This window comes from Loxodonta africana, chromosome 8 (assembly GCF_030014295.1).
Source record: "Loxodonta africana isolate mLoxAfr1 chromosome 8, mLoxAfr1.hap2, whole genome shotgun sequence".
Taxonomy (NCBI): Eukaryota; Metazoa; Chordata; class Mammalia; order Proboscidea; family Elephantidae; genus Loxodonta; species Loxodonta africana.
This window is the reverse complement of record NC_087349.1, coordinates 10,078,514-10,100,551: the sequence shown is the minus strand read 5'-3', so window position 1 is coordinate 10,100,551 and position 22,038 is coordinate 10,078,514. Positions and strand designations below refer to the sequence as shown.

The following is a 22,038-nucleotide window of genomic DNA, read 5'->3' as shown; positions in this document are numbered from 1 at the left end:
ACCTTTCTCAGTTAGCAGCCGAGCATTTAACTCTTGCACTACCAGGGCTCCTTGACCTTAAAAAAAAAATCCCATTGCCATCGAGTCTGTTCCAATTCACAGCAACCCTGTAGGACAGGGTAGAATTGCCCCATAGAGTTTCCAAGGCTGTCACCTTTATGGAAGCAGTCTGCCACATTGTTCTTCACAGGGCGGCTGGTGGGTTTGAACCTCCGACCTTTTGGTTAGCAACTGAGCGCTTAACCACTGCACCGCCAAGGCTCCTTCTCTGGATCTTAAAAAAAAAACCAAACCCAGTGCCGTTGAGTTGATTCCAACTCATACCGACCCTATAGGACAGAGTAGAACTGCTGCACAGAGTTTCCAAGGAGCGCCTGGCAGATTCAAACTGCCGACCCTTTGGTTAGCAGCTGTAGCACTTAACCACTACACCACCAGGGTTTCCCTCTGGATTTTAGGAACCCCTTATTGTTGTATTTACATTTATAGGTCTGCCTTTCCCACCAGGCTATGAGCTCCTTGGGGGCAAGGACTGCATCTTTTTTTTTTAATAATATCTTATTGCGTTTTCAGTGAAGGTTTACACAGCAGTTTAGGTTCCCATTCAACAATTTATAACACAAGTTGCTCAGTGACATTGGTCACATTCTTCACCATGCATGAACTTTGTCGTTATTTCTGTTCTGGCTGTAATACTTCCCTTAATCTAGTTTTCCTGCCCCCTTCTATTCTCACCTTTGTTTTAAAGTAATTGTTGACTATTTGGTCTCATGCAGACGGTTTTTTTAAAAAAGTGCAGTACTTATGGATGATATTTTTTATTTTGTGAACCAATCTGTTATTTAGCTAAAAGGTGACCTCAGGGGCTAGTTTCAGTTCAAGGCTTAAGGAGTATCTCAGGGCGACAGTCTGGCAGAGTCCTCCAGTCTCGACCAGCCCAGTAAGTCTGTTCTTTTTTTTTTTTTCCCCAGGAATTTGAGGTTCTATAGGGACAGTCTTATTCATTTCGGAGTCTTTAGGGACAGGTAGGAGGTGGGATTCCACAAATGTCTGTCTTGGCTTCCACAAATGTCTCTGATGTTAGACCGCCACCCATGCAGCTCCTCAGGGTTAGCGTATGTATTTCCTCATCTGCCCCGCACCTCCACCTTCTAGTTATCCTTTATCCTTCATTCCAAGCCACTGTGAATTCCTTCTGGAAAGGAGGAATGGGTGGATAAATAAACTGCATCTTAAAGAAATCTTTTTTTTTTTTTTTCTTCCAGGTACTATCTTGGTCGTCGGATGTTCATAGTTATTTCTGAACCGGACATGATCAGGCAGGTGTTGGCTGAGAACTTCAGTAACTTCAGCAACAGAGCGGTACGTGGTTTTCTTTCTGCATGTGAGTAGATGGGTGGGGAGTCACTCAGGGGGCAGCTGTGCCTCTTTATCTAGTTTAGATCTGCTCAAATCAAACCTGAGGTCCCTATAAACTCAGGTTTCCAAAAGAGAAATATAGGGCTGGTACAAAAGATGGCATTTACATTTAAGAAACGGTTCAAGAAAGCTAAAGGTAAAGAGAAGCTGAGCTAGTAAAAATGCTGAAGCTGGGAGGGTTTTCTAAGCTGTGTTCAAAGCTAGAGGAACCCCAAGGGCACAGGCTATGTGGCCGAGGAAGACAGAGAAGGTTCACGAAGGTGGTGGGAAAGCAAAATTTCCAACCTCTTGCACGTTCGCCTTTTCCTGAGAGTGTGAAAATATGAAGGCTGGAAAGGGGAGACAGACAACATTAGGGCAGAATTTTGTCCCCAGGTAGAAGCAGGAGCCTCGCAAAGTCCCCTTAATACTGGTTCATGTCTCTCACCCACTAAAGGGCTGTACATACCCCGTCTTTGCTGGAAAGTAGACCCCCCACTCTTTGTCTTTGATGAGGAATCCCAAAGAACAGGAGAGGTAGCTGGAAACGGTGGAAGTTGGTGGTGTTCATATTTTCTGGAAATTGAGAGATAGGAATTCTAGCAAGAGAACACCAATAGCCTTCATGTTGATTTTTGGAAAATGTGTAAAGTGAATTAATAAACAGATGCTTAGGAGAATTCAGGAAAAACTGTGATAACCTCTATGTGCCAACACTTTTTTTTTTTTTTTTTTGTCAAATTGAACTCATTTTCCTTATTACAAGGTTAATTGATAATGTAGTCATTCTTTCATTGATCTTTTGTCAAACATTTAGACACCTGCCATATGCCAGGTACTGCCTAGGTGCTGATTATAAAGAGAGGGAAGATGCAGTCTTGCCCTCAAGGAGCTCACAGTCTAGTGAGGGGGGCAGAGAAGTACAGAGACCAGCACGACTCAGTATGGTGAGCATGACTACAGCAGGAAACAGCCAGCATGGGGACCAAACCAAACCAGACCAGACCAGTTGCCGTCAAGTCAATTCCCACTCATGATGACGCCATGTGTTTTCAGAGTAAAAATGCTCCACAGAGTTTTCAAGATTGTGATCTTTCAGAAGTAGATCTCCGGGCCTTCCTTCTGAGGTGCCTCTGGGTGGGTTCAAACCACCAATCTTTCAGTTATTAGTCCAGCACTTAATCATTGGCGCCACCCAGGGACTCCAGGATAGGGGCCAAACCAAACCTGTTGCCACTGAGTTGATTCTGACTCAAAGTGACCCTATAGGATAGAGTAGAACTGCCCCTTAGGGTTTCCCAGGAGTGGCTGATGGATTCCAGCTGCCGGCCATCTGGTTAGGAGCCATAGCTCTTAACCATTGTACCACCAGGGCTCCAGGATGGGGGCAAGGGAGGTTTATTGCATGGGAAATGCCCATGGTTGAGTTAGAGAAATTAGCAGTAGAACCCCTGTATTATGTCCTGGTTGAGCCAACCAGAGTGATTTTTTCTCGTTAAAATTCACAAAAACTTTATGAGATTGGTATAATTATCATCCCTATCTGAAGGTAAGGAAACTAAGGCTCAGAGAGGTTGAGTGACTGACTCCGGTCACACGACTGACCGGTGGCAGGCAGGAATCCACCAGCCATCCCCCAACTCAAGTCCAGGATTGTGTCCTTGTCACCACCAGTACAGCTGCCTCAGGGGCATTTCTGAATTGCCAAGGTTTAGTGGAGTAATTAATAGCCCTGGTTAAGCTCTAATTGAAAGTTTGCACCCACCCAGCAGCTCCGAGGGAGAAAGACCTGGTGATCTGCTTCTGCAAAGATTACAGCCTAGGAAACCCTGTGGGGCAGCTCTACCCTGTCACATGGGGTCACTACGGGGCAGAATCAACTTGACAGCACCCAACAACAATGGAGTAATTGCTTGCCCCAAACACCGTACAGCCCCAGAGCCTCATGCCCAATTGCAGACACCACGTGGCCACTAGAAGGAAGTGACCTGGGGGAGGTGACTGCCTGCCAGGCCATCACCCCAGAACAGCTGAAGGAACTGAAGGTGGTTAGCTAGAATAGGGGCGGCTTCTCAGCTGCCTCATCCGCCCCAGACACTGTGCTGTGAGCCCTCTGTTCAAAGTCCCCTGGTGGCCTCCCGTGCCGTTGGGGTCTTAGATACTGGGTCTGACGGGCACTGTCGTTGTGGATTGCTGTTCTGTCAGGCTCTGATCAATGGGGAACAGATTCAGTAGGTGGAAGGGCCAGGACCCTCACGTCATATCCGCACAGCCAGGGAAGGCACTCCTGAGAACCTGCCGTGGTTCTTGAGCATGCCTGGCCCCTGAGGACACCAAGGATGTTCCCCAGGATGTGAGGCCCCGAGAGCTGTCCTGGGACAGGGCTGTACTCTGCTTAGTGTGCTGGGGCAGACACGCCAGTCTTCCCTCCACCTCTCTTCCAAACCATCTGTCTGCCCTTCCTAATTTCTCCCCCATGCCCCAGACCTAGGTCTCTAGGTCCAGGACCCCAAACTCCAGAGTGTGGTTCCAATTTCCTTCCTCTTTGACTCAACACAGTGTCCTCAGGATAAAGTTCAAGTTCCCAGACAAGATTAAAGGTCCTCTGCGATTCAGAGCCAGAGCCCTGGTGGCTCAGTGGTTAGGAGCTACAGCTGCTAACCAAAAGGTCGACAGTTCGAGTCCACCAGCTGCTCTTTGGAAACCCTATGGGGCAGTTCTAATCTGCCCTATAGGGTCACTATGATTTGGAATTGACTTGACAGCAAAAGTTTTTTTTTTTTTTTTTAATGTAGGCTCCAACCTAATCTCCTGTTGGTCCCCAATATAGCCTATCATCCCGGCTGGCCTTGCCCCGCCCAGTCTCTCCCTAAAGGGCTCTGGGAATCTCTGCTTCTGGCCTTTGCTCTGGTGGATGCACCCGCCTAGCATTGGAGGCAGCAGAACAGTGTCTCTTGCATCTTCCCAGCAACTTAAGCTTGACAGATTACTGACTTCTTTAGGTGGCTTACTCCTCCCCTGGAAGATGGGGATGGAACTACCTTCCCAGACTGCACAAGGCTGAATGAGCTCATGCCCAAGCCCTCCACTCGGTAGGCCAGGTAAACGCTCATCGCAGGTCAGCTGTGATAACAAGCACGCCCTCCACCTCTTCCACACCCACCCAAGTTCCAGCTGGTCTTCAAGGCTGTCCTCAGACTCTGCCTCCTCCATGGTGCCTTCTGTCTTAGTCATCTAGTGCAGCTATAACAGAAATACCACAAGTGGATGGCTTTAACAAAGTGAAATTTATTCTTTCACAGTCAAGTAGGCTACAAGTCCAAACACAGGGCATCAGCTCCAGGGAAAGGCTTTCTCTCTCTGTTGGCTCTGGAGGAAGGTCCTTATCATCAGTCTTCCCTTGGTCTGGGAGCACCTCAGCACAGGAGCCTCAGGTCCAAAGGACTGCTCTCTTGGTGGTATGAGGTCCCCCTGTCTCTCTGCTTGCTTCTCTGTTTTATATCTCAAAAGACATTGGCTTAAGACACTGCCTAATCTTGTAGACCTCATCAATATAACTGCCACTAACCCATCTTATTACAACATAGTGATAGGATTTACAACATATAGGAAAATCACATAAAATGGTGGACAATCGTATAACATAGTAGACAATCACACAATACCGAGAATCATGGCCCAGCTAACTTGGCAGATATTTTGGGGGGACACAATTCAATCCATGACACCTGCCTACTTCAATCACACCCTTCCCGCTTCTCTGAGCTCCCACTTAGGCAATCCATTGCGTTTTACCTTCTGTCATTTACCTTGAAAACGAAGGTAGGGCTTTCACCCTAACTTAACTATTGGCTCTTCTAAGGCCAGGAACTCTATCTTGCACTCTTATTTTAAGCCCCAAGGCCTGAGCACATTATAAGTATTCAGTAAACAACATATTCTTGTTCAAATTAAACTGAATTTCCATCAACTTGACATTCTCCCCAGGAGAACTAGGTATTACCTGAACCTGGAGGCCCAATATATACTTTCTCTTCTCAGTCATTGACAAAAAACAAACAAACAAACAAACCCATTGTTGTTGAGTTGATTCCCGCTCATAGCAACCCCATAGGACAGAGTAGAAAGGCCCCATAGGGTTTCCAAGGAGCGGTTAGTGGAATCAAACTGCTGACATTTTGGTTAGCAGCCAAACTCTTAACCATACAAACCTGTAAAAAAGACCTATCCTAGATTCCCCTTCTGCTATCAAGTCGATTCTGACTCATAGTGACCCATAGGGTTTCCAAGGCTGTAATCTTGACGGAAGCAGACTGCCATATCTTTCTCACCCATGAAAGGTTAGCAGCCAAGCACTTAACCAGTATACCACCAGAGCGTCTCACCCTAGATTAGATCATAGGAAACCCCCACTTTTATAATTTTCCATCTGGGAATGTATCCATTTATCTTCAGCTTTGTTTATACTCTTTAAGCCAATTCCATATTCGTGATAAAACAACTCTTCCTGACTCAATCTTGTAAAAACAGCCTTTTAGAGTGGGGTTTTTCCACAGGTTTTTGAGAGTCAAATTAAATTGGGTTCTGTGGTCCCCTCTTACGCATATGCTTATTTATCTGCTCAAAGAACTCAAGATTAGCAAGGCGCGATATCTCCTTTCCAATATCAGGCTGCCTTCCTCTAATAAGCTATGTTTCTCCTATGTGTTCAGTGATTCAACTTTATTACAGATTCATTCAGTAAACATTAAACGCTTACTCGGTGCAAGATTCTGCCAAATGGTCCCTTGTGAGACGAAAAGTACCTCAGCATATTAGTTTGATACATTAAGTGAAAGGAACTTAAATAACTCATGGCTTCATTTTCCAACCTTGAGTGCCCATCTCTGCTCACACACTGGGTTTGAGTCTCAAGTGCACTTGGACAGCCTGGCGGGGGTGGCCCTGATGTGGGGAGCTGTGCTTGGCTCTGAAATGTGTGAGCCATGGGCATCCCAGGAGGGACTGACAGAGCATTCTGACAGGAGGTAAAGTGAAGGTGTCAGTGTCCTAGGCTACCGTAACAAAATATCACACATTGGGTGGCTTGTATGAACCGAAGTGTATTATCTCTCATTTCTGGAGGCTGGATATCCAAATCAGGGTGTCTGCCATGTTGATTTCTTCTGAGGCTCTGAGGGATAGCCTGGTCCATGCCTCTCTCCTGGCTTCTTGCGGCTCCCAGCAATCCTTGCCATTCCTTGGCTTGTCACCACATCTGCCTCCATTGTCACATGGCTGTCTTCCCTTTGTGTCTCTTCCCCTTTTATAAGGACACCAGTCATATTGGATTAGGGCCCACCCTACTCCAGTATGACCTCATGTAAACTTAACTATTATATTTGCCAAAAAAAAAAAAAAAAAGCCAACCCAAACTAGCTGTCGTCGAGTCGATTCCAACTCATGGTGACCCCATGTGTATCAGAATAGAACTGCGCTCCATGTGGTTTTCGATGGCTGATTTTTTGGAAGTACATTGCCAGGTCTTTCTTCCAAGGTGCCTCTGGGTAGACTTGAACTGTAACCATTTGCAACACCAAAAAAAAAAAAAAAAAAAGAAATCCAAACCAAACCAGTTACCATTGAATCCATCCCAATTCATGGCAACCCCATGTGTGTCAGAGTAGAACTGTGTTCCATAGGATTTTCGATGGTTGTAACTTTTCAGAAAGAGATCACCAGGCATTTCTTCCAAGGTGTCTCTAGGTGGATTCGAGCAACCAACCTTTCAGTTAGTACCTGAGTGCTTAACCATCTGTGCTACCCAGGGACTTCTTTCATCACCCAGAGACTCCAAAATTACATCTGCAAAGGCCCTATTTCCAAACAAGGTCACGTTCACAGGTACCAGGCATTAGGACTTCAACATGTCTTTTGGAAGGACACAATTCAAACACCAAGGAGCTCCTTGACACACGTTAGCATTCAATAAACATTTGAATTTGAAAGTCTGAATGAGAAGTTTTTTCCAGACTCCAAAACACTGGGCTGAGTAGATGGCAAGTGGGATCCAAGATGGCGGTCTGCTGTTGTGCTTTCCCACTCATGCTCCTCGTGCACTCACTTCTGTTTGCTCTCTGTTCCAACCTTCCTGTTTGCCAAATAGACTCCTGGGGCCTTTGTCAGTGCCCTCGGCACTTCCTGATGTTGCCCTCTGTGGGGTAACCAGTTTCTCCTTTAGTCCAAGTCAGTCTCCTTGGCATGTGCAGAACCTCTGTTGTCCTGCCACCTCAGGACCTGGCTATTTTTGTTTAAATATTTTTAACTAGCTCTTCTCTGCTAGCAGGCACTAAGTGAAGCCATGGGGTATCCACAGAAACTGGGGCTGGGTCCATGTGACTCGGCAGAATGATCAGAACCAGTGGCAGAATATCTTGTTCTTGGCCTCGATCAAGGCCTAGTATGGGAGGTTGTGGGAAAGGCAGAAAGAGCCAGGGTGGTCTTTGGCCCATGTTAGTTGGTTTAGTTAGGTATTAGGTGGGTCTGGTTGGATATCAGGTGGGTCTGGTTAGATATCAGGTGGGTCTGGTTATATATGAAGTGGGTCTGATTGGATATCGGGTGGGTCTGGTAAGATATCAGGTGGATCTGGTTAGATATCAGGTGGATCTGGTTAGATATCAGGTGGGTCTGGTTAGATGTCAGGTGGGTCTGGTTAGATGTCAGGTGGGTCTAGCTGGCTATCAGATGGGTCTGGTTGGATATGAGGTGGGCCTGGTTAGATATCAGATGGGTCTGGTTAGATATCAGGTAGGTCTGTGTGGATATCAAGTGGGTCTGGTTAGATATCAGGTGGGTCTGACTGGATATCAGGTGGGTCTGGTTGGCTATCAGGTGGGTCTGGTTGGATATCAGGTGGGTCTGGTTGGATATCAGGTGGGTCTGATTGGATATCAGGTTGTCTGGTTGGATATCAGGTGGGTCTGGTTGGATATCAGGTGGGTCTGATTGGATATCAGGTTGTCTGATTGGATATCAGGTGGGTCTGGCTGGATATCAGATGGGTCTGGCTAGATATCGGTAGGTCTGGTTAGATATCAGGTGGGTCTGGTTGGATATCAGGTGGGTCTGGTTGGATATCAGGTGGGTCTGGTTGGATATCAGGTGGGTCTGGCTGGCTATCAGGTGACTCTGGTTGGATATTAGGTAGATTTGGTTAGCTATTGGTGTAGTGGTCTAAGTGATTGACCGCTAACTGAAAGGCCGGTGGTTCAAAACCACCAGCAGGTCTGCAGGACAAAGATGTGACAGTCTGCTTCTGTAGGGATTTACAGCCTTGGAAACCCTATGGGGTCGCTGTGAGTTGGAATCAACTTGATGGCAGTGGGTGAGCAGGTTAGATATTAGCTGGGTCTGGTTGGATATTAGGATGGTCTAGGGGACATGGAGGGAATGTGCTGAATCACTAAACCTGCTCCCAGCGGCTATGAGTTGTGATCCAAAATGGCAGCTTGGACAGTGGAGGCAGGTTACAGGCATTACCACTCCTGGGTTCTACAGCTTGTAGGTATAGGTGAAGGTGGAGGTGGTGGTAGCTGTATGTGTGTGGGGGGTGTGGTACGAGCCCTGAAGTCCCTACAATCAACTCAGGTCACCTCGCCAGGCACACAGGCCCAGCCACACCACTTGATCCACAAGAGTCTACACCCCTCTGACAGATTTGGTGAGCCTGACTCACTCACCCTCAAGAAGTCATTTCATTCAGAACCATAAAATCCCCAGGGACCTGGCGGTCCCAGGCTCAGCCTCTGGGCTACTTTTATTCACTGACCACAGGGTCGCTGGAGTCATAGGACGAATTACTGTGAAACCACAAACCCCTTGGCACAGGCGAAGATGACTAAAGTTATGAGCCAATTAGTCACTGGAAACCTTAACACTGTCTGAATGCACAGCAACACCTCATTACAGAGAAGAACGGAGCACCTTCATTCACGACAGAGCTAGTTGGCAAGGAAGCCTCATTCAGAGCTACAGGTGGCGCAGGCCTACCTGTGCTGGGGCCAGAGGGGCCCTGCCTGCCTGCCTGCATCATGAAGGACTGTGGGGCCTCAGCGGGTGTGTCAGGAAATGGCCCCCTTTAAGGGGCCCCTGCACCTGCAACTGGCTCCTCCCTTCCAACAGCTTTGAAAACTTGCTCGTCTAGAGTTTCTGGGCCCTTTCTTTCAATAAAACGTTGAGTAAATGAAAACATTCAGATTTTCAAACATATGTTATGAGACTCGAATTTTGAGAAAGGTTTTTAGGTGTGGCTTAAGGAAGCTTCATCAGTTCAGGCAAACCTCCACGGCTTTTCTAGCTCTTCATTTTCTGAGAAGGGCCAACTCACTGTGGAGGTCCACTGCTGCAAGCGAGGCCCACATTCTTCCCTGTGAGCAGGCTCAGAAAGTAGACCCAGGCCCCCTCTCTATTCTAAGATAAGGCTCTGTCTTTTTTGTGTGTGTATGTGTTTGTGTGATATAGGTGAAAGTTCACAAATTAGTTTCTCATTTATAAACTTACACACAAATTGTTTCATGGCATTGGCTGCAATCCCACATTGTCGGCATCTCCCCTTTTCCCTTTCCACTCCGGCTTCACCGCGTCCAATCATCCAGTTTTCCCGTCCCCTCCCGCCTTCTCGTCTTTGTTCCTGGGCACGTGTTGCCTGTTTGGTCTCGTATACTTGATTGATCTAAGAAGCACGGTCCTAATGTGTGTCTGTTTGTCTCATAGGCCTGCCTAATCCTTGGCTGAAAGGTGGACTTCAGGAGTGGTTTCAAGTCTGAGTTAGGGTGTCCAGGGGAAGGCTCCTTGTCTTCTGTGAAACATTTTGCTATGTACGTGTTGTGGATTGAATCATGTCTCCCTAAAAAGATATGCTGAAGTCCTAGTTCATGGAACTAGTGAATGTGACCTTGTTTGGAAACAAGGTCTTTGAAGACATTCTGAGTTAGGTAAGCATGAGCCGATACTGGAGTAGGGTGGGTCCTGATGCCATCTGAGTGCTGTCCTTATAAAAAGAGAAGACACACAGAGTCAGGGAGACAGGAAAGATGCCATGTGACGCTGCAGCTGCAAGCCAAGCTCTCTAGCAGTCACAGGATGCCGGGAGGGAGGCGTGGGACAGAGTCTCCCTCAGCGCCTCAGAAGGAACCAACAAGGCCGACATCCTGATATTGGACCCTGAGCTTCCACAACTGTTAGGCAATAAATTTTGGTGCTTATAAGGCCCCCAGTTCATGTCCTTTGTGACAGCAGTGCTAGGAAGCTAACACAGCATGGAGCTGTAAATGTCTCATCCCAGGTGGTCAACATGGGATGCTGACCCAGCATGTGGCTGCCATGGGAAGTGTGTCCCCTGGAGGCCTCCCCTTCCACCTGCTTTTCTCACATCTGGATGTGGCTGGTTCCAAAAAAGCCAGATCCGTGGGGTTGCATCTGATCTGGAAAACACACACAGACCCACGTTCTCAACATAGAGGGTATGTTGGAACAGTAGCATCTTTAAAAACCCTGGGAAGTCCCTTGAGAAGCCTTGTCATTGTTGGGTGCTGTCAAGTCCATTTCCACTTACACCGACCCCGTGTGACAGAGTAGAACTGCACCATAGGGTTTTCTAGGCTGTAATCTTTATGGGAGCAGATTGCTAGGTCTTTCTCCCGTAGAGCTGCTGGATGGGTTCGAACAGCCAACCTTTCGGTTAGCATTAGGCCCGCAGGCATAGTACTAAGTGGTATTGATTTCAAATGCTCAGGTGTTCTTCTGCCCATGCCTTGCAGAATTTTAAAATTTCAAAAAAATTTTAGAAAACTATTTAGCATTTTTATGTCTTACAAAACCCTTAGAATAGCAGAGAACCATCTTTATATTTTTTAAAAGGAAATAAGTAAAATCTTGTATATATACATACACATATATATACACTTCTTGCCCTAACATTTATGGTGGTAGAAACAGATGTGTGAAACGCAGGAAATTAATCTCCAGAACTTTGGGGGGTGAGGACAGTAGATAAGACATAGAAGCAATTCTGGTCTCTTGACAGCTGCATTCCTGAATGTCCCATGAAGTCACCTCACTGTGTAACTAAATCTGGGCCTTTGCGCCCCTTCTCTGCTCCAGTCTCCTTTGTCTAATACCCCTTTCTTTTCTATTGCTTCCTCTCCTAAGCCACATCCCAGTAGGACAGTGAAAAGTCACTGAACTTAAATTTAACAAAATCAGGTCCCCGATATGCTACCTATTAGCTGTGTCATCTTGAGCCGATTTTTAGCCTCTCTGAGCTCAGTGTCCTCCTGTATAAAATGTAGTGTTTGACTAGCTAATCCCTGAGGTCCACTTGGTTCCCAGAGTCCCTGGGGGGTGTAAACAGTTAATGTACTCAGTTGATAACCAAAATGTTTGAGGTTCAAGTCCCCCCAGAGGCACCTCAGAAGAAAGACCTGGCAATCTACTTCTGGAAAATCCGTTATTGAAAACCCTATGGAGTTCAGTTCTACTCTGACACACGTAGGGTCGCCAAGAGTCGGAGTTGACTCGATAGAAACTGGACTGGTTACAACTCCATGATTACCCAGCTCATTGGTAGCCAGTGATCACAGGCAGGAATAGATTATCCAACAGGGCATGGTAGGCATGGTGTTTACCAGATCATCTGTAGTGAACAATTTCACATTTTTGCCACACCAAAGATTCTGCTTCTAGATATGGCTGGCATCTTTCTCTCTCCCAAGCCCACACCACCTTCCAGAGTCAAAACCTCTTTTCAAGTTTACAGTCCCTGACAGGGACAGATTGCCCAGGCAGCAAGGTAAGCACGGGCTTACTTGTGCTTACTAACTAATCTGTAGTGACCAATTTCACATGAGTCTTTGTGGACTGCAATGTAATGAGGAGCCAAGCAAAAGTTTCACATACTTAGGTGAGGACAGAGACAGATTGTACCATTGCCCTTCCTTGCTTGTGCAAGGCTGTGTGAGAATTAGAAATGACATTTGTGACAATGAATCTTGGCCTCTTTGTGATGGTGGCATGCTTTCAGATATTAAATTTTTACCACATACTTGGCATTCTTAACAGTAAACAAATTGGCATTGCTTGCATCACAATCACTGAAGACTTGGGTTTCTTGGTGGCTTTAAAAGCACCTCACCTTGCTTACCTGTTACCCTTAGCTCTGCAGCTATTTGAAGAGGGCTGGTGGCTGAGTGGTGCAAATAGTCAAGCACTGGGCAACTAACTGAAAGGTTGGGGGTTCAAATCTACCCAGGGCACCTCAGAAAAAAGGCCAGGCGATCTACTTCCACAAGGTCACAGCCTTGAAAACCCTATGGAGTGCAGTTCTATTCTGACACACATGGGGTGTCTATGAGTTGGAATCAACTCAATGACAACTGGTACTGGGGTGGTCGCCCTGCCCAGGCATCACAGAGGTCATACAGAGCATGTTTTCATGTCCCAGTACACAAGCAAACTCTTTTTGGCAATGGCCTCAGATTCTATGCTCTCATAGGAATATACTCACTCACTGCAGCCATTCTGCAGTGTTCCGGAAATAGGTGGTGGTTCTATGAGGCCAAACCAGGCCAGTTGAGAATCGCTGGTTTAGCCCATAATTACCAGTTACCAGTTGCCATCAAGTCAATCCCAACCCATGGTGACCCAATTCATTTCAGAGTAGCATTGTGCTCCACAGGGTTTTCAATGGCTGCTTTTTTGGAAGTAGAACAGCAAGCCTTTCTTCCAAGGCACCCCTGGGTGGACTTGAACCTCCAACCTTTTGGTTAAGAGCTGAGTGAGTTAACGGTTTACGTCACTCAGGGACTCCTAGTCGATAATAAACACCCTATAAACGCTTGCTGTTTTCACACCAGCACAGCACAGAGCACTGGCCAAAGTGTTGCTTCTTGCTCCTAAGGGCTTTATGATTCTTCAAAGTTGAGAGTTTATGCTAAGCTGTTCCAGTAAGGAGTTAGACTCTATTTTAAGAGATCTTAATTGAAAAGAAAAACAGTTCCATCTGTCTAAGGGAAACTTAGCTGTTTAGTCACAGCTTAGTTGCCACAACTAAGGCCTGGCTGCTATTTAGGATGCTACTGGAAAATGGTCTACAGGTTCATGAAATCATGTGAGAAGCACTTTGTAAGCTGTATGGTCAACAAGTGGTTGTAAAACATTTTGTTTCCTGACAGTCCCAGTGGGAGCATGGCCCCCGTAGACATTGGAGGCTCAGTAAAGTGTTCACAGCTTGAGAGCAAACAGAAGTTGGTCAGAGCTGAACCCGCAAGCCTCTAGATATAAACTGCAACAGACCCAGCCCAGGGTTCGTGGCTGCCGCTGTGAAGGGCAGGCATTAAAGAGCTCCTTCAGCCTTTGGGTTATGTTTGGAAAAGGGAGGGGAAATGGTCAGGCCATATCAGGCCTTACACACCAAGTTAGGGGTTTGTACAAGGAGAAGCCACTGGACAGGGCGAGACTGTACTTTACAGAGATCCTTGACTCCAGCATGGAGGGCTCATGTGTGAGAGAAGCAGGGAGCCCAGTCAGACCTGTGGGTGCTGGTGACCTGGGCCAGGGTGATGGCTGTGGAGCTGGAGACAGTGGGCTGATCAAAGAGAGATTTGACTGTGTGGCCAACGGGGTCTCAGCTGAGGGAGTGGAGGACTCCAGGTCTGGGTTTGGGTGAGAACAGGTTTCTCAAAGTTTTTTGACATGGCCCACAGTACGAAACACATTTCACATCCTGACACAGAATACACACATACCTCACACATATGCCATCACATCACACACACCATAACATACACACACCTATCTTAAAGTTTAACAACAAAATAACCTTACTTTGTGAAATACTCCTCCATATTCTCTAGTCTTTTATTTCCTGTCTCTGCCTTCCTTTTCTTTCCTCCTTCTCCCCATATCCCTCCTCTCTGTCCTTCCCCTCCTCCTCCTATTTCTCTCCCTCCTCCCTTCTCACCCTTCTTTCCCCTGCTCCTTCTCCTCCTTCTTCTTCGCTGTTGCCACCCACTACACTGGTTGTGATCTACAGTCTGGAAGCCCCTGGGCAGAAGGTGACAGGAGGTTCCATCCTCTGAGACACAGAACACATGGCTAGGCCGATGGGCAGTCTAGAGAGCTGTTTCCCTGGGCCTCCCTTCCAAGACACCTTCCTGCCCCACTGCTCATCGTCCTTCCTCCATCAAATGTGCCAGTCCTGTGCCTCATTCCTCCAGGGGAGATCCCTCTGTGCTTTTCAAGGCAATGCCCAGTAAGTCTTGTCAATCATACCTGTGGATGAACTAATAAAACATGCTTGGAATAGTCGTCTGAAGATGACTTAAAAAAAAAACAAAAACCAAACCTATTGCCATCGAGTTGATTCTGACTCATAGCGACACTATAGGACAGATTGAACTGCCCCATAGAGTTTCCAAGGAGTGCCTCGTGGATTCAAACTGCCAACCTTTTGGTTAGCAGCCGTTGCACTTAACCACTGCGCCACCAGGGTTTCCATTAAAAAAAAAAAAAACACGCTTGGAGCGGTCATATAGAGATGAAGGCTTAGGGTTGGAAAATTCTTGGAGGTCATCTTGACCAAATCCCTATTGGATGCCTGGGCCTCCAACAGAGCATCTCCATGTGGTATACAATCTTTCCAAGTGGCCAGAACTTATCACCATGAAGGTGATCTTGCCTTTGTATAACTCTGACTTTTGATGACTGGGAAGTTCTCCATTAGATGAGCTAGAACTTTTGTCTGTAGCTTCCACTACTGAACCCAGCTCTACCCCTCAGAGTCACAAAACAACCTAAATTCTACCCCTCAGAGTCACAGAACAACCTAAAGTCCCTCTTTCATGTAATATGCATTCAATAAAGATTTGCTGAGGACATACCATGTACCACTATCTCATCTTCCAAGGCTCCTCTCTTCCAGCTAAACACCCCCAAACCCAACAATTCTTTCTTTTTTTTTAAATTTTATTGTGCTTTAGGTGAAAGTTTATAGCACACATTAGTTTCTTATTCAAAAATTTATAAGCAAATTGCTTTGTGACATTGGTTGCAATTCTCACAATATGTCAGCACTCTCCCCCCCTTCTACCCCGGGTTCCCTGTGTCCATTCATCCAGTTCCTGTCCCTTCCTGCCTTCTTATCTCTGTTTTTGAAATCAGAAACACGTTCCTCAAGCGTGTTATTGTTTGTTTTATAGGCCTGTGTAATGTTTGGTTGAGAGGTGAACTTCAGGAGTGGCCTCAGTTCTGAGTTAGCAGGGTGTCCAGGGGCTATAGTCTCAGGGGTTCTTCCAATCTTTGTTAGACGAGTAAGTCTGGTCTTTTTTTGTGAATTTGAATTTTGTTCTACATTTTTCTCTCGCTCTGTCTCAGACCCTCTACTATGACCCCTATTAGAGAAGTTGGTGGTGGTAGCTGGGCACCATCTAGTCGCTCTGGGCTCAGGCTGGTGGAGGCTGTGGTTCATGTGGTCCATTGGTCCTTTGGACTAATATTTTCCTTGTATCTTTGGTTTTCTTCATTCTCCTTTGTTCTGAATGGGATAGGACCAATAGATGTCTCTTACATGCCGCTCACAAGCTTTTAAGACCCCAGATGCTACTCATCGAAGTAGGATGTAGGACATTTTCTTTATGTACTGTTATACCAATTGACCTAGATGTCCCCTGAGACCATGGTCCCCAGCCATCAACCCAGTAACTTGGTCCCTAAAGGTGTTTGAATGTGCTAGGACACTTCTATGACTTTGCCTTGGTCCAGTTGTGCTGACTTCCTCTATATTGTGTGTTGTCTTTCCCTTCACCAAAGTTAACACTTGTCTACTATCTAGTTAGTGGTTTCCCTCCCCAGTGCCCCCCTCCCTTGTAACCATCAAAAATTGTTTTCTTCTGTGTGTAAACCTTTTCTTGGGTTTTTATAATAGTGGTCTCATACAATATTTGTGCTTTTGTGACTGACTTATTTCACTCAGTATAATGTCCTCTAGATTCATTTGTGTTGAGATGTTTCGCAGATTCATCATTGTTCTTTATCATTGTGTAGTGTTCCATTGTGTGTACATACCATAATTTGTTTATCCATTCATCTGTTGATGGGCACTTAGGGTGTTTCCATCTTTTTGCTATTGTGAATAGTGCTGCAATGAACATGGGTGTGCATATGTCCATTTGTGTCACAGCTCATATTTCTCCAGGATATATTCCTAGGGGTGGGATTGCTGGATCATATGGTATTTCCATTCCTAGCTCTTTAGGAGGCACCATGTTGTGTTCCACAGTGGTTGTACCATTTTGCATTTCTATCAGCACAGCTTAAGAGTTCCCATCTCCCCACAGCCTCTGCTACATTTGTTATTTTCTGTTATTTTGATTCGTGCCAGTAATGTCGGAGTGAGATGGCATCTCATTGTAGTTTTGATTTGCCACCAACTATTTCTTATATGGTATTATTCAAGGTCCTCTCACTCTTCCAACTGCCCTAAAACGACCCTTGTGCTGCACTCCTTCTTACAATATGCCATATAGTAATGAGCACATGACTCCATCCAGTGCCCCCAAGCACTGCTGTGAGAACATGGCAGACCCCAGTGAGACTTCCAGGCTGAGGCAGGATGGGAAGGAGGGACTTGAGGGCTGCCCTGACATACCCCAGAGAGGCCAAGTTTGTCCTCCTGGTGCAACGCAAAAATATCATGAGGCCATTTGTTAGGACTTCAGGAAGAGACACCAAACTCAACCACTCTTGACCCTAGTCTCTAACTTACTCTGTCCCATCAGAACCACATAAAGCAGCCAGCTTCCCTTGGGATGAAATGCCTGATTGCATGTAGTGTGCACAGGATGGAGTTCTTGTCAATACATAGATACGCATAACCTCTGATTTCCTCCTTTGACTCTAGAACACAAGCAAACGGTTTATTTTCCAAAAATTCTATAAAACCACATTTCTGTCTAGTGGCCGTGGTGTCCTATAGAATTTCGTTCTAAATATGGAGAGGGATTCCTTTGCAGAAAAATATCCCAGCAACTGGGTGCTAACATATAATTAACCACCCCCCAAATGCACTGTAGTTATGTTTTATGGCTTATTTTGAGTGTTCATAATGTTATCAGAAAATTATAATTTTCCTTTATATAGGAGTTTTTACTAGGCTTTTGAATGATGATGGCTGGTTTGATGTTTCAAGTATAATTAAAACAGTGAAAAGAAGGAGCGTAACTGAGCATCACATGTGGCTCTGAAGAGTGTGTGGTCCTCCTGGCCTCCTGCCTCCTCCGCCCTGCAGACACAGAGCTGGGGACCATCTTTGACCACGTGGTGGGAGTCGCTGGTTTTAGAAAGGACAGGGTGGCCCAAGAAGAAGGGCTCAGGAGACTGGTAACTCCTTTGCAGGCTTCCCTGCTCTGATTACAGTCCCCCTCAGAGGAGTCTCCTGCTGCTGAATTGCCCACCGTTTTCTCATCTTGACCTGTCTTCCCCTTTATACCACTTTCTCATAAACTGTAACTACCGCTGTTTCTTGGTTTATGAGCTTACTGTCTGGGTCCCCACTAGACTATCAACTCCGTGAGGGCCAGAGCAGTGTTGTCTTCATTCAGTGCTCCACAACCAAAACCTCACATGGGTCAGGCCTCTGACAAGACTTTGTTGAATGAGAAAAATGAATGAATGAATGAATGAATGAGTGAAAGGCACAGGAACATTGAGACAGGAGTTCTCGTGAAGCAGCTGTGCCAGGACCAGGTCTGCAGGACTGTCCTTTGTGCCCCTCCCACCGTGCCTCACCTCCCCCTCCCCCTCCCCCAACACACAGACACACCCCAAGGATACAGACACATGACTCCATCAATTCCTGTCCCAACCTAGCCAAGTGGGGCACACAAAGCCCTGCCACAAAGGACAGGCCTGAGAACTCAATCCAAGGGAGACTAGGCCGGCCTCAGGAAGCTTGGCTTAGTCCTTGGGGAGTTCTCTCTCAGCGGGGGGCAGATGCAAAAAGCTGCTGCCCCTGGCCCTCGGCCATGTATCTTCAGACCTGTTCGCCATAAGTCTTCCTGTCCTTCTGCATCCTAAGTGGTGGATGTTAGTTGTGGTGTTTACTGAAAACCTGTACTGCCCTCTGAGGTGGCTTCCTTTCCTAACTCTCTTCCTGTCGCTTCCCATCAGGCATCGGGCTTGGAGTCCAAGGCGGTAGCTGACAGTGTCCTGTTTCTACGCAACACGAGGTGGGAAGAAGTCAGAGGTGTTTTGACTCCTGCATTCAGCCCTGAGAAGCTGAATGAGGTAAGACACACCTGGGATGTAGCCTCCCATCCCTTGGGGAGTAGGCTTCTTCTCTCCCAGCTGTGGTGGACAGGTCATTCACGTGTCACCTGCCCAGCTGGCCCATCCAAACGCCCTGCCCACTGGGGCTTTCGACCTCCCATGTGCCCAAAGCCCAGGAGACTGTGAGTGGCTTCACTTCGCCAGCCTCCCCCACTCCAGGTGCCATGAATCATTGAGCCAACAGTGCATATGGCCCTCCTGCCACAGCCCAAGACACACCCTGGGCACGTTGGGGCACAACGTTGGGGCACAAATGAGAAGACCCAAGAGGCTTTCTTACACTTCAATGTAAATGGACCGCCTGGGGGCCTTGTTAAATGCAGATTCAGGGTCTGGGGTAGGGCCTGGGGTTCTGCATTTCTGAGGAGCTCCCAGGTGGTGGTTTGAGAACCATGCTTTCCACAGCAAGGAACTGGAGAAGGGCTTCCAGAGAAGGTGAGCTTTGAGTCAAGTCTCAGGGAAGTAATGGCTTTGGACTACTGGGGAGGAGCGAGGGCACATGGCTGGCAACACCCGAGGCAGGCGAGGTGGGCAGCGTGGACAAGCGCAGACGTGCCCAGCTGAATCCTCATGGCCAAGCCAGAGGAGCAGGGCCCTGGCTCCCCTTCCCACCAATGGCTGCCTTTCCGCACCAGCTGTGTGCATCAACCGGGTGCTTGCACTGTCCGTCTGCCGACCCCTCATACCCAGCACTGACCGTGGGGCATATCGAACCTGGGGGCTCCCTCAGTTGCTGGTCTGGCTTTGGTGTCTGCTGTCCTGAATTTTGCAGCAACTCAGGAGGGAGAACTTGAGCTTGTCTTCTGACGTCAAGTGGTTAAGCGGCCAGCTTAGCTTGAGGCCCAGGTACATGGGCACCTCCAGAGCAGATGACCTTCACAGCCTGGCACCCTGGGCTCTGCTGTCCCTCGCCTCTGGCTTTCCGGCATGGCTGGTTCGGAGAAGCCTGTCTGCATTCAGTAAACAAAAGCTGTGATGCTGGAAGCTGTGCCATGGTATTTCAAATGTCCGCAGGGTCACCCGCAGTGTACGGGTTTCAACAGACGGTGGGCAGGTTTGAGGTGTCCATAAGCAGCACTCCTGTTTCCTCCTGAGGCATGGAACTAACTGAGGTGTGGGACTGTGTTTCAGGCAGAAAACGTTGCTATTTTTCCTTTCTCACTGTTGACCCATTTGAGAGATGGAGCTTCCCGTCTGGTACAGGGGGCTTGCTAATGCAGCCTCTACCGCAGGGGGGCGGTCGAGAGCAGAGCCCAGAGGGTCCACGGAGCCTCGGCCACCTCACACTGCGCATGCCCAGTCCCCTCCTCCAGGGCCCACAGGGGAGGGGTGTAGAGCCTACCTGGCCTCAGCTCAGCCGCATGCATCTGGGTTATAGATGGAAGTTTCACGTAAGAATGTGCTTGAACGAAGGGCCTGGTCTTTAAAAAGTGGTAAACATTGTTCTAGACCACCTTAAGGAGCCCTGGTGGTGCAATGGTGGAGCCCTAGGTTAACTGGCATTCAAGGCTACCCAGGAGCTCCGAGGAAGAAAGACCTCACCGTCTGCTTCCGCAAAGATTACAGCCTGGGAAAGCCTATGGGGCAGTTCTGCTCTGTCACATGGGGTCACTATGAGTAGAAATCAACTCAAGGGCATCCAACAACAGACCACCTGGACCAGCGGGATGGAGTGTTTGCCTTCATTCAATAGACACTAAAATGTCAGTTAACCAAGAGAGGGGAAGGAGAGGGTAGGCAGCTAACCCTGGGCTGACATTACCGGCTCAAACATGTTGTCGTATGTATTTATTCATGAGTAAACGATGACTTGATGGCACCATAGATGCACAAAGAATCTCATCATTTGTTAAATTGAAATTGATAAAGTGTATGTGCTAAAGAACGGAAGGAAAAATTCAAGCCTCGAGTTGTGATATTGAAGGATTCTATGGGGGAAACCCTGATGGCCTAGTGGTTAAGAGTTGGGCTGCTAATCATAAGGTTGGCAGTTAGAATCCATCAGGCACTCCTTGGAAACCCTATGGGGCAGTTCTACTTTGTCCTATAGGGTGGCTATGAATTGGAATCAACTCAACAGCACCAGGTTTGGGTTTTTTTTTTTTTTTTTTTTAATGGGGGGAAATTAACAATGCAGGAAGCATCAAAAGAAGTTGGAAGGAACACAGAATCACTACACCAAAAAGAATTGGTCAGTGTTCAACCATTTCAGGAGGTAACATATGATCAGGAACCGATGGTACTGAAGGAAGAAGTCCAAGCTGCACTAAAGGCATTTGTATAAAACAATACTCCAGGACCTGACGGAATACCAATTGAGATGTTTCAGCAAACGGATGCAGCACTGGAAGTGCTCACTCATCTATGCCAAGAAATTTGGAAGACAACCACCTGGCCAACTGACTGGAAGAGACCCATATTTATGCCTATCCAAAGAAAGGTGATCCAACCAAACATGGAAATTATTGAACAGTATCATTAATATCACACAAAAGTAAAATTTTGCTGAAGATCATTCAAAAAGTATATCAACAGGGAACTGCCAGAAATTCAAGCTGGATTCAGAAGAGGACATGGAACCAGGGATATCATTGCTGATGTCAGATGAATCCTGGCTGAAAGCAGAGAATATCAGAAAGGTGTTTACCTGTGTTTTATTGACTGTGCAAAGGCATTTGACTGTGTGGATCATAACAAATTATGGATAACATTGTGGAGAATGGGAATTCTGGAACACTTAATTGTGCTCATAAGGAACCTGTACATAGATCAAGAGGCAGTCGTTTGAACAGAACAAGGGGATACTCCATGGTTTAAAGTCAGGAAAGCTGTGCGTCAGGGTTGTATCATTTCACCATGCTTGATCCGTATACTGGCCAAATAGTCTGCGAAGCTGGACTATATGAAGAAGAACAGGGCATCAGGATTTGAGGAAGACTCATTAACAACCTGCCTTATGCAGATGACACAAAACCTTGCTTGCTGAAAGTGAAGAGGACTTGAAGCACTTACTGATGAAGATCAAAGATTACAACCTTCAGTATGGATTACAACTCAGCATAAAGAAAACAAAAATCCTCACAACTGGACCAATAAGCAACATCATGATAAGCAGGGAAAAGACTGAACTTGTCAAGGATTTCATTTTACTTGGATCCACAATCAACACCCATGGAAGCAGCAGTCAAGAAATCAAAAGATGCACTGCATTGGGCAAATCTGCTGCAAAAGACCTCTTTAAAGTTTTAAAAAGCAAATATGTCACCTTGAGGACTA

At 46.9% G+C, this 22,038-nt stretch overlaps 1 protein-coding gene across 9 annotated transcripts in view; it reads left to right on the top strand.

The window, feature by feature from the left end:
• Positions 1–22,038, top strand: part of TBXAS1 (thromboxane A synthase 1) — a 175,265-nt gene that overhangs the window by 74,521 nt on the left and 78,706 nt on the right. For all 9 annotated transcript variants that reach the window (XR_010322596.1, XR_010322597.1, XM_064289658.1 and 6 more), the window contains exons 4-5: positions 1,266–1,362; positions 18,604–18,720. Coding sequence is in view for 7 of the 9 variants with exons in the window: in XM_064289658.1 (XP_064145728.1) it covers positions 1,266–1,362; positions 18,604–18,720 (214 nt within the window). In the remaining 2 variants the exon portion in view is untranslated. The remainder of the gene's footprint in view (positions 1–1,265; positions 1,363–18,603; positions 18,721–22,038) is intronic.